At 55.2% G+C, this 15677-nt stretch overlaps 1 protein-coding gene across 1 annotated transcript; it reads right to left on the bottom strand.

The window, feature by feature from the left end:
• Window positions 1–5043: 5043 nt before the first annotated feature.
• LOC106835264 (keratin, type II cuticular Hb6) lies at window positions 5044–12243 on the bottom strand. Its single transcript, XM_014847482.3, has 9 exons — window positions 11751–12243; window positions 10816–11024; window positions 9974–10034; window positions 9107–9202; window positions 8720–8884; window positions 8317–8442; window positions 7846–8066; window positions 5936–5967; window positions 5044–5796 (listed from the first exon to the last, which is right to left on the bottom strand). The coding sequence occupies exons 1-9, from the start codon at window positions 12117–12119 to the stop codon at window positions 5615–5617; spliced, it is 1461 nt and encodes a 486-aa protein (XP_014702968.3). The 5' UTR covers window positions 12120–12243; the 3' UTR covers window positions 5044–5614.
• Between the last annotated feature and the right edge of the window lie 3434 nt (window positions 12244–15677).

Genomic DNA, 15677 nt, shown 5'->3' with positions numbered 1-15677 from the left:
GCTTCTCAACACTCCCGCACTACATTGAATCCAGCGGGGAGCTGTCAGCAAGCTGCTGTCTCATCAGTGGTCCTCCTGCTGTCCTACAAAATAAGCTCAGAAACTTTGGTTACTCTGTCTCCCACGCCAACCTTGGGGGTGCCAGGCACAGTTGCACACTAACCAGGGAAGATGTTAACGCATTCATTCTCGGTCTCAGGCCCACCTCCTCCCTCACTCTCTCCTGGAGTCTCACTCGAGCCCCCTCTGCTCCCTGCCTCCGGCTCTCCCTCCCGCTTTCTGAGCCTTGAGTCTTGGGCCTTTCACTTCCCTGCTGGGCAGGCCAGGCTCTCAGCTCCTCCCAGGCAGTCCCTCACCCAGACAGCCTGCCCTGAAACCTTAAAGTGCCTCAGCACCCTTCTCTCCCCTCTGCACAGCCCACTGGGCAATCACATCAGTCTCCTGCCCTCAGTGGCCACCGTGGTTGGTGTCCTCCCTGGTTAGGATCCTCTAACTGTGCCTCAGAGTCCTGAGGACTCTCCTGCTGCCCTGCCTGGCCCCTCAGCTTCAGACCCACTGCCCCAGCCCCTGCAAGACATCTCCACTGCAGTCCCAGAGATCCTCCCAACCCAACAGACCTTCAAGCTGAACTCACTATGTCCTACCCTCTCCACCGGCATCTCCTCCTCTCTCCCCATCAGGATCATCAATGCAGCTGCCCAGACCTGAACCTTGAGCTGCCCACACGCTTGCCCTGTGAATAGGTCAACCCCGGTGCTCTCCTTCTCTGCCTCCTAAGGGCCCCTCTGATCCTTCTCTTCCCTCTCCTGCTGCTACCACCCACACTCCACCCCCACTATCTTGGTTGGAGGCTTGCACTTCTCCCCTCCAACTCATGCTATACAGCAGCCAGGATCTTTATCAAACATGAGTCTGACCTTGCAGGGGGGTCTCCACTGCCCACAGGCCGTGCAGCCAACACACTCGGCTCTGATGGTCTCTCAGAGCCTCTTACACGCCCCATCGCCCGCCACCTTCCTGCTCTGCTCTGGCTCAAGGTGCCCCGAACACCTGTCAGAGGAGGGCTGGACCAGAGGCTCTGCAAGGGCCTTCACAGTTCTGACCTCCTGGGAAGTGACTCTGGGCTCTGCTCTGCTCTGGGATTGGGACACGTCCTTCCCAGGGACTTAGGGAGGGTATGTAAGGGCTGCCAGCCTTGGGAGGTCATCCAGGTGCCACCCGGGGGAGCCCAGGGATGCTGCCTGCCTCTGGAGGTGACGCACCTTCATTCTACCCGACCAGCTCGAGGGGCCAGGCAGGACTGGTGCTGCATCCCCTCCATCCGTTAGAGCCTGCTGTCCTGAGTCCGTGAACTCCACTCTGCCCCTCTCATGGAGGACGGGTGCGGCCCCAAGGAGGCCTGGGCCTTGGCGCTGGGAGGGAAGGAGAAGCACAGCTGGAGGGTTGTTAACCAGGGAAAGCTCATCTCCTGAAGGAAGTAACATCAAAGCTGAGACCAGAAGGAAGACCTGCAGTTCATTTATTCAATCAACAAATAATTATCGAGCACTTAGTATACCAAGTAGTGTTATACAATCTTGGGTTCATAGAATTGAAGAAAATAGTTGAAGATGCTTATCCTCCGTGAAGCTTACATGTTAGAGCAAATGGTAAATGTAAGAAAGGAGTCAACCAGGAGGGAGAGATGGGTTCCAGACGTGGGGATAGCATATGAGGAGGTGGGGATGGAAAAAGAGCCTGGAAACATCCAGAAACTCTGACAAGTTCCTAAGGCTGGTGGGGGAGGATGGGGGGACTGCTCTCCAGTGCCCCCTAAAAGCTTAAAACAAAGCCCTTCACTTCTACACTCTCCTCCACTGCCCTCTCCTACCCCAACCCCAACTCTGCCCAGAAAAGCTTCTTCATCCAAAGTCATTTCTCATCCCTGCTTCCTTCCAGGCCCATCCCCACCATCTAGAGATGAAGATGATATGGGCCAATGAACGAGGCCTCCCACATTTCACAGAGAGCCCGCTGCCTCCTCTCTGGAAGGTTCCTGCTGACTGCTGAGGGATACAAGCTGTCTGGGTGGCAGGTCCCCTGTGCTGACAGGCCTGAGATAGGGCCAGCCGGGGTAGTGACAACACCCAGCCAGCCGCCCCTCAGGCTCTGCCCCTCTCTGCACAGCAGCAGAAGCTCTTGCTCACTCAGTAGGCCAGTTGTCGCCCCAAAACGTGGGTAAACTGAGGTTCCAAAAGCTGAAGAGCCGTGACCACACACCCCTGGTGACCAAACCAGGACAAGAGCCTAAGATTCCAGACTTCCGGCCTCCGTCTTTCTCTACTGCCCCACTCTGCCCCCTGCGATTCAGAGGTCAGGAATGCTGTGCTGCTACAGTATGACAGTAATAGTAACAACAACAACAATAATAACAAGTAGCAACTTTTGAGTACCAATGATGTGCCACACTATCCTCTAAGCTTTTATTTGTCTTGTCTCACTGAATCCTCCAGTGATAGCCATCTTCAGAAGTGGCCCCCAGCTTTCCCTCCCCTCTCTGTGCATGCTGCTCCTCATCCCAAAGATGGAGCCTATTTCCCCTGCACTTGAATCTGGGCTGGACTTGTGACGGCTTTGACCAGCAGAACGTGGTGGAAGTGACCTGAGCTCAGGCCTCAAGAGGACTGGCAGCCTCTGCTTCCTTCCCTCCTTCTTCCCAGAACCCAGCCACCAGGCTGTGAGGAAGCCACATAAGAAAGGCTCATGTGGAGGAGAACTGGGTCTCTGTATGCCAGTTAGGAATTTACTGTCTCTCAGCTCCAGATTCACCCCTCTTCGCCTGCTCTGTGAAAACGGAGAGGGGCCCTTTAAGTATTTTGCCATTGTCCCCTGGCATGATCTTGAGCTCTGTCAGCAGAGGGTGCTAGAGAGAGACTGCAGGAAGAAGGGGGCTCCCCCCTGGTTCCGGGTGCTCCTCTCGGCAGATTCCTGCAGCGCCCACAGCTTCTCCACAGCTCAGCCCCTGTGGTGCACAGTGGCCAGCAGCCCCCAGGATCCCTCTCAGGTGGTTTTGAGGTGAAGACATGTCTTCATGAACAGCTTTCCCTGGCAGCATGGAAGGCAGAATTCTAGCAAGTTCAAAAGGCTGGGTTTCCAGCAGGTTCTGCCAGTACCCCACTGCCATATGCCATGAGCCTTCTCCAGCAAGACCTGGACCTCGGCCACAGGGGTCCTCCTCCTTGGGTGCCCTGTCTCAGAACAGGGGAAGGGGCTGCTCCTTACCTCTGCAACGCCTGTATTCTTTAGATTTCTTGCTTTTTACTAGCCCATCCCTGGTTACTCCAATCCCCAGTTAGAGTTACTAATTCTTTACGTTAAATTTTATCTGTCTAAATTATTACGCCTGGCTTAGACCCTGACTGATACAACCTGGCCAGCAGCTCCTGCTAAACTCCCAGCTGGTGGCCAACACCAAACCCAACCGTGTGAAATGAGGCCATTTTGGACCTTCCAGACACCCTAGCGCCCCCAACAACGTCTCACAAAGTAGAACCACCCCGCAAGCCCACAGAATCATGAGAAGTAAGAAGTACTATTGTTTTAAGCCTCTAAATTTTGGAATGATCTGTTATGTGCGATGGATATCTGCAACACCTCCCTACAAGCCCACAGGTGTCGTTGTTCCATTTTACAGCCGGAGAAGCCAAAGCTCAGCGAGAACTGGGGACTCGCCCACCATCCCAGAACTGGTCCACAGCTGAGCCAGCATCCTAACACGGGTTCACATTAAGGAAACCCTTTTAAATACATAATCTCACTTAGGGAGCCAGAGGAGACCCCAGGAATGCTGTCCAACCGCCCTCATTCTACAGGCGAGGAAACCGAAGCTCAGAAGGTAGAAGCCACTTGCCCAAAGTCACACACACACGGGCAATGGCAGAGTCAGGACTCGGAGTCAGAAGCCCAGTCCTTCTGACTCTCCGTCCAGGGCTCTTCCTCTTCCCCGCCCTGCACGCCTCTCATGTCTGCCTCCCATCCTCACACACCTCCTCAGGCACTTCCTCTCCAGGAATGCCCCTGGGGGCGAATCACCTGGTTGAGAACCCCTAGGGCCCATCCGGCCAGGTCTAGAGGCATCTTGGTTGTCACAATTGGGCCCGGGGGGGGGGGGGGGGGGGGTGGCATATGGCTGGACCTCCAGTCGGGAGAGACCAGCAATACTGCTAAACAGCCCCACTGTGACAGCTAGATCTTAAGTTAGCAGGAGGGAAGCCACTTAGGGAAAAGAAGCAACATTGTAACCATGACCCTGACTCACCAGTCTCTGTGAATACATTCTAGCCTGCCCGGAGCCTAGATGATTAAGCACCTCTCACTTTTACAAAATATACGATCTGCTAGTTCTATGGCTCTTGCTTATGCGTATCTCCCAGCTGTGATGAGACAACTTTGTTCTCCAAGTTCCCCAGGAGCATGACGACCTCCAGGAAGAAAAATTCTATGTTGGTACCCATCACAAATGACAGAAGAGAGAGATAATATGGCGCCTTGAAGTCCATCACAGCGGATAGTGGACATCCCCAACCCTCTCCTTCCCTGCCCATTTCCCCTATAGAACTGCTCAAGATACTGTGTGATTCTAAGATGGGTCTTCAGGACACTATTCCACCATCTTCCGATGACGCCAGCTAATCGTATAAATTTTCCTTTCTCCACCACCGGCTTGTTTGCAATTGATGGGCATCAGATTGTGGTGAACAGAATGAGCCCCTTTTTGCTCAGTTACACCACAACAAAGAATTCTCCAGCCCAAATGCCAATGGTGCTGAAGCTGAGAAACCTTGCTCTAGAGAGACCCATGACCACACAAGATCCCCACTTCCAGGAGTCTTCTCTCGTCTCCCCGAGGCTTGGGCTGCTCCGGGGCCAAACAGGCAGCGCCTCCTACAGTCCTTTTCATCTACTGAAAAATAACCACGTGGGTGGAGATGTCCTGAGGAGGTCTCCAGCGGGAGCACCCATGCAGGAGGGCCCTGGCATTCTCAAGACTCCAAGGCACCAGGTTTGATCAGCTACAATGAGTTTATTGGAAAGAGAGCGACACAAAGGCAAAGGAAGGGCAGGTGGTGGAGTCACTGGCTTTTTAGAAGCTTCCGTAGGCAGCCCTGGCACGAGATGCTCTCCCCTCCCATGTGCCATGTCCCTCAGAGTCACAGGAAAACCACCATCACGTTCCCCATCTCCATTCCACAGGCACAAGCAGACAGGAAGATTCCGGGGCCTGTCCTGTGCCTCCAAGCTTGGGTGAAGGGGTCAGGCAGGACCAATGAATCCAGCAGAAAACAGAAGGCGGAAGAAAGGATGAATCCTCAGGACAACAAATGGACTACCAGCAGAGGCTACAGAAAGAGGCCAGGGTGCTGCCCCCGCCACCCCAGGGCTCAGGGCGCCTGGGACATGGTGCACAGAAGGAGCAGGTGCGGGTGGGGAGGACGTGCAGAGGGTACATCTCTGGCGACGGGTTCCAGGGAGCCAGCGGCTGGTGCATGGGGCAGCGGGAGGGGCGTTCCCGTTGCGCGGGGTCCTGGCCGGGCGGAGGGTGGCGGTGACACACACTGGTGGAGGCTGCAGCCTCCTAGCATCTCTTAGAGCCCACGCTGCAGGCGCTGACCCCGGAGCAGGGGGCGCAGGCATTGACGGTGCCCACCACCACGTTGCCGCTGCAGGGGGCGCTGCAGACACTGGTGGTGACAGCAGGGGCAGCACCAGAGGCGCAGAGATCGCCACAGACAACGCCACCGCGGGAGCTGCTGACGCCTGAATGGGGGGAGAACAGGAGAGGCAAGGGTCAGGCACGGCCACAGCCAGGCGGCTTTGGGGTGAGCGAAAATGGCTCCTCCCTAAAGGCACTGGGACCACCCCAGCCAGAGATGGGGGGAGGAGGACAGCTACTTACAGACATTCACGGAGCCAACGCCCTCACACAGCCTGTTGGGAAAGGAAAAGAGAAAGGTCAGTGCTGCGGGAACAGCCAAGGTGGAAGGTGAGATGGGTGGCCCTCCTTCCGGGCATTTGCCAGGAGAAGGGTGATAAACAGACCAATCCAGAAGCCAAGGAACCCCGGGCACCATGTGGATTCTGCAGACAGGACACCAGGCTCTCCACCCCTTAGTAGCTGAGCAACCTCAGCAGATTTGTCCTCCCTCAGCCCACTTCCTCAGGGGAAAAGCTACACCCGGACCTCTGTTATAGGCTGACTTTGAACAGTACATGTCAGCGCCTAGCACCGCCACATGGGGAGCACTCCAGAAACCTGAGCTGCGACTGTTTCTGTAGCTTCTGATTGACCTGTAAATGCATTTGAGGGGCTGCAGACTTAACTTCCTAAATCTGGTCTAACTGGTGTCACAAAAACATGGCTTCAGGAGGACAGAGATTTTCTTGGTTCTTTTCCCCATGGCAGAATCGACAGTGGCTAAGATGGTGCCCGGCTCCATAAAGGACTGTTGCATGAAGGAATGGGGTTCTAGAACCCATTTAGAATGGGCTCAGGTCTATCCACGCCTATTCCCTCATTTGACTGATGGAGAAACTGAGGCCCAGAGAAAGGAAACAACCAGTGACAGAGGCAGGGCTGTAACTCGGGCCACCTAACCCCACCCAGCCTGCCTTTCCTTCCTGCGCAACACCGTCTCCTTAGGGAAACAAACGTGAGCGGCAAAGGACCGTGGCAAAGCGTCAAAATCAGCTTCAGATCTGAGGACCCTCTGCAGCCCACCCTCTGATCATTCCATGCCCAGGCTTCCTAGGGACCCACGCTAAAGCTTCTGAGTTCACTCCGAGAGCCGGTATGGCGGAGCGGGGACACACTCCATTTCCAGGGCATTCCGCACGTGTCTCCCCACCTTCCAAACTCAGTCTTGAAGAACTCCTCCTGCTGGGACTCTTCAGGATCTCCGCGGGCCCAGGGAGCCCCCTGCCTCTGAGCTCGCCAGCGCAATTGCTGGAGTTTGTTGCAGGTCTCACCATGCAACCACTTTGATTCTGGTACCAAACCTGCATCCCCATCTCCCCAATACACAGGATGCTCCCTCTGCATCCTCACCCTCCATTCTCCTCTGCCCAGGGCCAGGGGCCTGGCTGTCCACCAGAAGAGGAAGGTTCAGGGTGTGAGTGCCTGACCAACCTGGGGAAAGAACCTAAGGGCAACATTCTGGGCGTGTTGTCCTCATAGGAGCTGTTCTGCTGCCCTCCAGCCATAGGAAGGCTCAATGCCCTATGAGTGTCCCCCTGCCCCCAAAGCAAGCAATAAGCCAAAATGCCCAGAGCGGAGCATAGGTGCCTCGAAGGACAAGTCCCTGCTGTCTGTCTGCCCTCAGTCCTACCTGCTGCAATGGAAGACCACCGAGGTGAACTCACTATAGTTAGAATAGGCAAGTGTGAGTTGAGAAAACCCTCTATCGAACCTGTCCTCATGGGATAAATCTTAACTCCCAGGGCTGGGCTGGGCTTGAGAAGTGAGCTGGGATCCTGAGGGGCGTGTGCAACAAGGACCCAAGACAGAAGGAGCATTAGTGAGAGAAGGGGACCCCAAGCCAGGCTGGCTGCTCAGAACGGTGATTGCTACAGCCTGACACCTGGTCTGAGGACCAGATCTGCAAATGCCACCAATCCCAGATCAGCATGTAGTGGGCACGAGAGACTCAAACGGGGTGGAAACACACTCCAAGGACGCACTCAAATTACCTGTCCAGTTGCAGGAAGGGGAGGTTAGGAAACGGAAGGCAAGCGATGCCCGGAGTATGAAGGAAAGGGCACACTGAGAACCCAGGCACGGCTGGGAGAGAAACAGGCTGTGGTACCCACCTCTGCTCCTCGCCCTCCAGCAGGCGCCTGTAGGTGGCGATCTCGATGTCCAGGCCCAGCTTGGCGTTCATCACCTCCTGGTACTCCCTGAGCAGGCAGGCCATGTCCTGCTTGGCCTTCTGCAGGGCCTCCTCCAGCCCGGCCAGCTTGCTGCGGGCGTCAGTGAGGGCCGCCTCGCCCTGCTGCTCAGCCTGGCTCACAGCCACCTCCAGCTTGGAGTTCTGGGGACCCAGAAGAGAACAGGGTGGGTTGTGGTCCCTGGGTCTCTCTGTCCATTTCCTGCATGTGTCCAGGCCTCCTACCCAGCTGGGAACACCCCAGGAACAGGCCTCTTGCCCTCATCCCCTGGGTCTCCCTGAGTGACCGCAACCAGGGACCCTACTCATGCACATGAGCTGGGGGATGAATGGTGAGATCCACATGGGGCACACACTGTCGGAGGGACCCAGATAGGCCCCAAACGAGCATTACCTGGCTCTTGGCATTCTCGATCTCGACGGTCAGCCTCTGGATCATGCGGTTCAGCTCGTTGATCTCCTCCTTGGTGCGACGCAGGGTCTCCCCGTGCCGGACCACCGTGGCCTTTATCTCCTCACACTGGGGGGAGGCAGAGAGGCTCCTGAGGCTCAGGATGGGACATCCCACCCATTCAGGACACCAGCAATGATAGTGCAGGTTGTACGATGCTCAGCCTGTACAACCATGCATGAAAGCCCTCCCCTGCCACCCCAACCGGAGAGCTGTCTGCCTTTCTCTTACCATCTCTAGGGAAGAACACACCACAATTGTTGTAAGGATCAGCATCCACCTTGCTAATATACACCTCACATCGCAGCCACTGCCATGTCTCAGGCAGGTGCTCTGTGCCACTCACCTTGCTGCGGTACCAGGACTCCGCCTCAGCCCGGCTGCGGTTGGCGATGTCATCGTACTGAGCCTTGATCTCGGCCAGGATGTTGTCCATGTTCAGTTCCCGGCTGTTGTCCATCTTGACGATGACCGAAGTGTCTGAGATGTGGGCTTGAAGGACACGGATCTCCTGCAGATGGTGGGGGCAGTGGGTGGAAGGAATTGCTCACACAGCCTCCCCTACCAGCCTATATGCAGTCTTCTCAGCCCTTCCCGGGGCTCCAGCCCCTGTGCCCTCTGACAGCCTCATGGATGGCCACCCCTGCCCAGATGCCGTCCACCTCCAGTCCCAGACCAAAGGCCTCTCTTCCAGGCCGGCTGCCTGATTTCTACCTGGACCACACGCCCTCACCTCCTCATACAGTCGCCGTAGGAAGTCGATCTCCTGGGTCAGCGCCTCCACATTGGCCTCCAGGTCCGACTTGCGGAGGTAGGCGCAGTCCACGTCCTAGGAAGGTGGGGGGCCCTTTGAGCTCAGTGGAGCCCTGGTGATCGTCACCCCAAACTCCTCTCTTCCCACCCATTCCGTGGAGGCCAGGGGGAAAGGATTCCCCAGTGTTCCCATTCCCATCCCATCTCCACACCTTCCCACCTCCAGGACGGGCCTCCCCACCTCCTCCCCTTCTAAGAACAGACCCTGGTGCCTTGGAGATGGGCCACCAGCCTTTCCCCGCTCCCACCTGAGACATCTTGCCCCCCCACCTCTCCTTTTTACCCTCCCCTCTTCCAGGAAGCCTGCCAGACTGACTCCCCATCTCGGCCACCTTGACCCTTCCCTGTCCCCCACAGTCCTCCAAGACTGCCGCTTGCCCCATGGCTCTGCTCCATCCGCCCCAAACCCTGGCACTGTGGCCCTGCTCTTGGTCAGACTTGCCACAGAGCTAGACAGGACCCTGTCCCTCCACAGAGAGACTGAAGCTGCCGTGCCCGTGTGTGGACCCCAGCCACAGACCACAAACTCGGAGGCAGAGCAGGACATCCAGGGGGCGACCCAGCCGTGTCCCTGCCCCAGGGCCAGGTGCTAGCGGATATTCCAAGGTTACAGCCCTTTGTCAAAGCCCTGGACGTGCCTTCCGGGACCTGATCTCTGGGGATTTGCCATCCTGAGGTGGCGAGGGCCCTGCGCCCCACACTGAGGTGGCGGCCCTGGGTCTCCCCTAGCAGAGCCTGTCACTCTGAGAGCCCTCGTGTCTGTGCCCGCCCATCCCACGTTACCCACCTTCTTCAGAGCCACAAACTCATTCTCGGCTGTTGCTCTCAGAGAAACTTCCTCCTCATACCTGAGGCACAAGAGGGCAGAGACGGGGGTCACAGCAGGGCGGGTCTCCCCGACCCCCTCCACTCATCCCAGGGAAGGGGGAAGTGTCAGGACCCCCTGCCCCTCAACACAGCTGGCTCCTGGCAGCCCTGCCAGGTCCTTCCTGCTTGGACTGGGGTGTGTCTGTCATTCTTTCTCTACCGAGAAGGCTTGAGTGGCTAATCTTCTGGGACCTCACAGCCCTGTTCCCAAAGCTGCTCTGAGTTCCTCTCAGGAGGTGAATAAGCCTCAGCACCCAGCCCCACGCAGGAGTGGACAGCACCAGCTCTGGGGCGCTGAGGCCCCGCCTCCCCTCCTCTGGGGTCCATCTTGACTCAGGTGTGGGGGCCTATGAGATCCATCAGCCGTCAGCACTCAGCACCCTCGGCAGTGGGACCCAGGACCCGGCAGCTCTGAGAGACCAGACGCTCACATCGGGTCCAGGGGCTATGGTGGGAACCTGGTGGTCAGGACAAGAAGGCCAGGGAGATGGCAGAAGGCCCTCCCACAGAGCACAGGGGGCAGCTGCCAGGTGAGCAGGCTCAGAGGAGAGAAGGCTGAAGTTGGGGAGAGCTGCAGGGGAACCCAGCCCACCACTGGGGCAGGCAGCTGGGCCACAACTGCACCGATGAGGAGACCCTGCCACACACTCCTACCCGGCCTGCATGGCCATGCGCCCTGCTCGGAAATCCTTCTTGTGTCTAATCCGCTGGGCTTTAGCCTGAGTCATTTCCTGGGCCCAGCATCCCTCCTGGCCGCCTCACCTCTTCTTGTAGCCCTCCAGCACCTCCTGCACGTGGTTGAGCTCCGAGGCCAACCTCCCGCTGTCGGCCTCCACGCACTCCGCCTCCCGCCGCAGCGTCTCGATGTAGCCACTGAACAGCGGCTCCAGGTTGCTGTCGCAGCACTTGCGGTTCTGGTAGAGCTGCCACTTGGTCTCCAGCAGCTTGTTCTGCTGCTCCAGGAAGCGCACCTGCCATTTGGGGTGGGGAGGAGGGGTCAGATGGCTCCTGGTGCCCCAAATGCATTTTTGGGGGGAGAAAGGTGATTGCTTTAAGGTAAACTGCCAGCCCAGAGCTCCGCAGAGATGACAGAGCTGGGCAGTGAGAGACAGGGCCACTGCTGGATTTCCTCATTGGGTTCTATGAGTCTGTCTGATGAGTCCAGGTCCTGTGGTCAGGAGCCAGGTGGAAAGCTCAGCCCCTCACCTTGAAGCCAGAGGTGGAGCCCTCTTAAGGAAGCCCCCAGATTCAGTTCACAGCAGAGGGTGTCTGGGGCCAGGGAGATGTCACAAGCCATCTAGAGGAGAGCTTAGGTATCCTGGCTCCTCCTCACTTCATCTGACAGCCAATTCACCTCACCCCCTGGGAGAGAATGCAGTCTGCAGCCTGAGACAGTCCAAACCTCTGTGGTCTCAGAAGCAGCAGTCATATTCCTCCCTAACTTCCTGAAGTCCAGTTTGTGCCCCAGAACAGCCAGGTCACACTTTTCTTCCATAAGTTCTGCTTATCTGAACTCTCAGCTGAGTCTTTCTGGGTCTTATGTGAGTGCCTATTTGTGTCTGTATGTCTGTCTGCCACTCCCATCAGACTGAATGCTCCTGCAGGCAGAGATCTTTCTGCCTCCACTCTCCCTCAGTGCCCAGCCTGAGTCCTGAGCATGGGTGAGGTTCAGGAAGGGTGTGATCAAGGACACCCACCTTGTCGATGAAGGCAGCGAACCTGTTGTTGAGGATCTTGATCTGCTCCTTCTCCTCGTGCTTCACGCTCTGCGCGTTCGGGTCGATCTCCAGGTTGAGGGGCGCCAGGAGGCTCTCGTTGACCGACACGGTGGTGATGCAGGGCGGGCTGGGTCCGCACACGCCGCCAGAGCGGTATCCGAAGCTGCGGCCGCAGGAACCGGCCCGGAAGCCCCCGCAGATGCTGCGGCTGCCGAAGCCGCCGGCGAGTCCGCGGTAGCAGGAGATGCCGCGGTAGGGGGCGGCAGTGATGCAGCAGCGGCCGGGCCGGGGCCCGCAGGCCGAGGAGCAGCTGAAGGCACGGCCAGCACAGTAAGATCCACAAGTCATGGTGTTCCTTTGGGGCAGGGGAGACTCTGAGAAGGGAGACGTCCTAACGGAGGCACAGTGGACGAGGTGTTTGTGTCTTGGACTTCTTTGGGCCTTTTATATATGTGGGGAGCCTGCTGCGTCCACAAGGTTAGGAGCAATTAGACGCCTTTATAGGCTTGGTTTGTTTAGCTGCTGTCGCTCCTCCCTTAATGTACTTAATTGGGGGCCAGATGCGGCCAGCTGTTTATGGCCTTTTACCCTAAACAGCACAATTTTTATCTTCAAAGGGCCAGCTCACCTCCCCCATACCCACCCCAACCACCCCAGTGACAGTTGGCGAAACTCTGGGATTGGAGGATGGCGGGGCGGTGACTCAGGTTGGAATGGAAGGCGGGGCAGAGGCGGGGCTGTGGCTCCTCGGGTACCGCCCCCTGAGCTGAGGCCTGCGCCGCTGTCCGCGGTGCTGATCGGACCAGCCCCGAGCGCTGAGAGAGGGTGGGATCAACAGAAGGTGATGTGGAAGTTGGGGTGTGCTTGGTGATTTCCCGAACACGGACGGCCTCTTTCTGCATCGCCAAAGCCCCACACTTTCACAATCTGTCAATCACCCACACACGAACCCAACATCCCCACGTCTGCTCCCAAATTACTCACCTACTCCTATCAACATATTCTGTCTGTGTCTCTCTCTGTCTCTCTCTGTGTCTCTCTGTCTGTCTGTCTCTCTCTCTCATACACACACACACACACACACATGCTCACACAAGCTCACGTGCACACTTACCTGCCCCCTAGTGCACACAGACCAGTCCCTGGGCCAACCTACTAGACCTCCTTGGCCAGCCTCTGCTGAGAGGAGGTGTTCCCCTCCTCAGAGTCTTCCATGAGGCCTAAGGGGGCACACACCAGCTCACTGGCCTTAGGAATGCCCAACCATTTCCATCAATGCCCCAAGCAAAGACAGCATGTCTTGATTTCACCCCAAGCCTCCGCATTTTCTCTAGGGCCCAGAAGGCCTGGGGTGGACACCACTGTTACAAGTCTCTATAGCATTTGGCTCAGAATATAATAGAATCAATCTGGATAGAGCCATATGAGGAGAGCATCACCCCCCTGAGTCTGTGCTGCTTTCCATGCTGTACTCACCCTTCAGCCTCTTCCCTTACAGTGGTTTGTCAGTAACCTTGGCAGGCATTAGAACAGATCCCTTTGGTGCATACCATCCATCCAGTGTGGATAGCATGGGCCTTGAACCCAAAAGGGCTGGGTAGGAACCAAGGCTGTGCCATGACTAGCTCAGTGTGATATGGGGGGAGGCACTTCACTCCTCTGGAAGATGGATTCAGCCTTCCCTCCCAGTGCCGCCTTGGAGAAGTACAGAGATGTGCACATGCTCTGTAAACTCCAGAGCACGGTGCAGATGCGCTGTACGGTAATCGTTAAGAAGCAGGAGGCTCTGTGGCAACACTTTTTTCAGGGTTCACACTGTGACCCACTAATGGGAGAAACCAGAATTTTATTTTAATGAAATAGATTAGAACAAAATCAAGTAGAGTAGAACAGAGAAGAAAATGTCAGATGCATAACACATAGTAAGGATGTTGTTTCATGACCTTTTGTTTCAATTCAAAATGCGACGTGCACGTACGCGTGTACTTAGTCACTATGAAAAATTTTTCTTAATATGATTGAAACTAAAAATTTTAATGCATGGCCTATCAGTTAAGAACACAGACTTAGATTCCAGACTGCCTACCTCTGCCACTTTCTAGCTCTGTAAATTCGGGCAATTACTTAACATCTCTGTACCTCATTTCATGATTTATAAAATGGGGACAACTCATAAAGTTGTTGTAAGGATTAAAAGACTTAATCCACGTGAAGCATTTGGAACAGAGGCTGACACGCTGTAAGTGTGTAGCCATATCAGTAGTAGTTGTTGCCACTGCGATAGTTACAGTGACAGGCTTGATGGGGAGATACGTGTTACTATTATGGTTGTTGTTACCGCTGTTGTTGTTGCTGCTGTGGGTATATCTGCAGCTTTGGTGGAATATACCTACCCACATTCTTAAACCCCCCATGTACCATTCCCACTAATGCTACCTATCTTAAAGGACTAGTCAAAAGATTAAGCTAAATAATGCATAGACAATGCTTAACACGGTACCTGGCACACAGCACATCCTCAATAAATGTCATCTACTATTCTTTACCATGGGGCTCAGTCCGAAGGGTAGGGAGTAACTGAGACCTTTGGCCGTAGTTATTCCCTTTATCCTGGAAAAGAACCCAAAAACAAATCGCCCTCCTGATGTTCCCTCTCTAGCCCAGCTGTCCCAGGAAAGGCCCAGGGAGAATCTCTCCTCTTAGACAAAGAGAAAGTGTCACCAGTCCTTGGGCAGACACACTAGTGGATGAAAAGAGAAACTTGGACAATCCAAAAAGCCTGTCATAAGTTATTCACAAATTTATATTTTTTATTTGGCCTTAACAGGCCATCAGAAATCTTCAGTGATAAATCAATGGTATGCTCACTTATCTTGCTTTTTGCCTGATCCAAAAACCTCCTGATTTATCGGTAGCCAGGGGATACCATGAGGTTGAGGGTGGAGGATATGCCATTGATAATCCACACAAGTAAAATGGAACTCCAAAGACAGCAAGAGAAGGCAGGCTTTCACTGCCGCTAAACAGATGGAAGTTGGATTCGAGGAAGAACTTCCCAGAAGGAGGGCATGTAGTCATGGTTTCCTAAAGGAGCTTGCATTATGTCTCCCACTTAGGGAAGCTTTAAACAAAAGAGAAACACTATTCTGGAGTGGCCACCATGGATGTGGAGACAGGATGAACCAAAAGACCTTCAGAACTAGAGATCAGAGCTTCTTCTTTTAGCCCAAGTGGGTCTTGTTTCAAGGGATGCCTGGAAAGAACATTAGGAAGTTTAACATTAGGAAATTCTTCTTCAAGTCTCCCTTAGTCCATCTTGTTCCTGTAGAGGATATTATAGGCAGATTCTCCAAGATGGATGATGGGTTAGATGAGATAACATCTTCTTGGGGGATTCAGGGATTCTGTGACTGATGAGACCCTGCCTTATGCAGAACCCTGTCTTATTTTTGAAGGGAGGGAAACACAAAAGGAGGAAGAAGACATGGATCCTGGGGCTTCTGATCTGACCAGGAAGACAAACCCAAGTTCATGAGAAAAGCCAGAAGTCTGAACAGGACCGCTTTTCAGATGTGCCATCAGATGCTCAGGAATGCAATGCCTACTGACAGTGCCCATTCTGGGGCAATGTGAAATGCAGCTAGTCTGATGGGAAAGGCAAGAAAGGCTCCCTGGAAATAGTGAGGACTGGCTTCAGTAAGGAGGCAGGTGGGACAGTGTTGGTGCAAAAGAGTGCATGGAGATATTTCAGAAAGTGGACATTAAGGGCACCTGAAGGCCCTTACTGTAGGGGAGGAAATGGATCATGAGATGCTGTGATGGTGGAAAGGGAGAAAGGAAGTCAGTTGAGGCAGAGACATCAGAAGCAGGGCCAGTGCCATCTCTGGGATTCTGTTCCATGGCTGT

Source organism: Equus asinus, chromosome 22 (assembly GCF_041296235.1).
Source record: "Equus asinus isolate D_3611 breed Donkey chromosome 22, EquAss-T2T_v2, whole genome shotgun sequence".
In the NCBI taxonomy this organism is placed as follows: Eukaryota; Metazoa; Chordata; class Mammalia; order Perissodactyla; family Equidae; genus Equus; species Equus asinus.
Note: the sequence above shows the minus strand (reverse complement) of the source record. Positions and strands in the feature narration are given on the sequence as shown.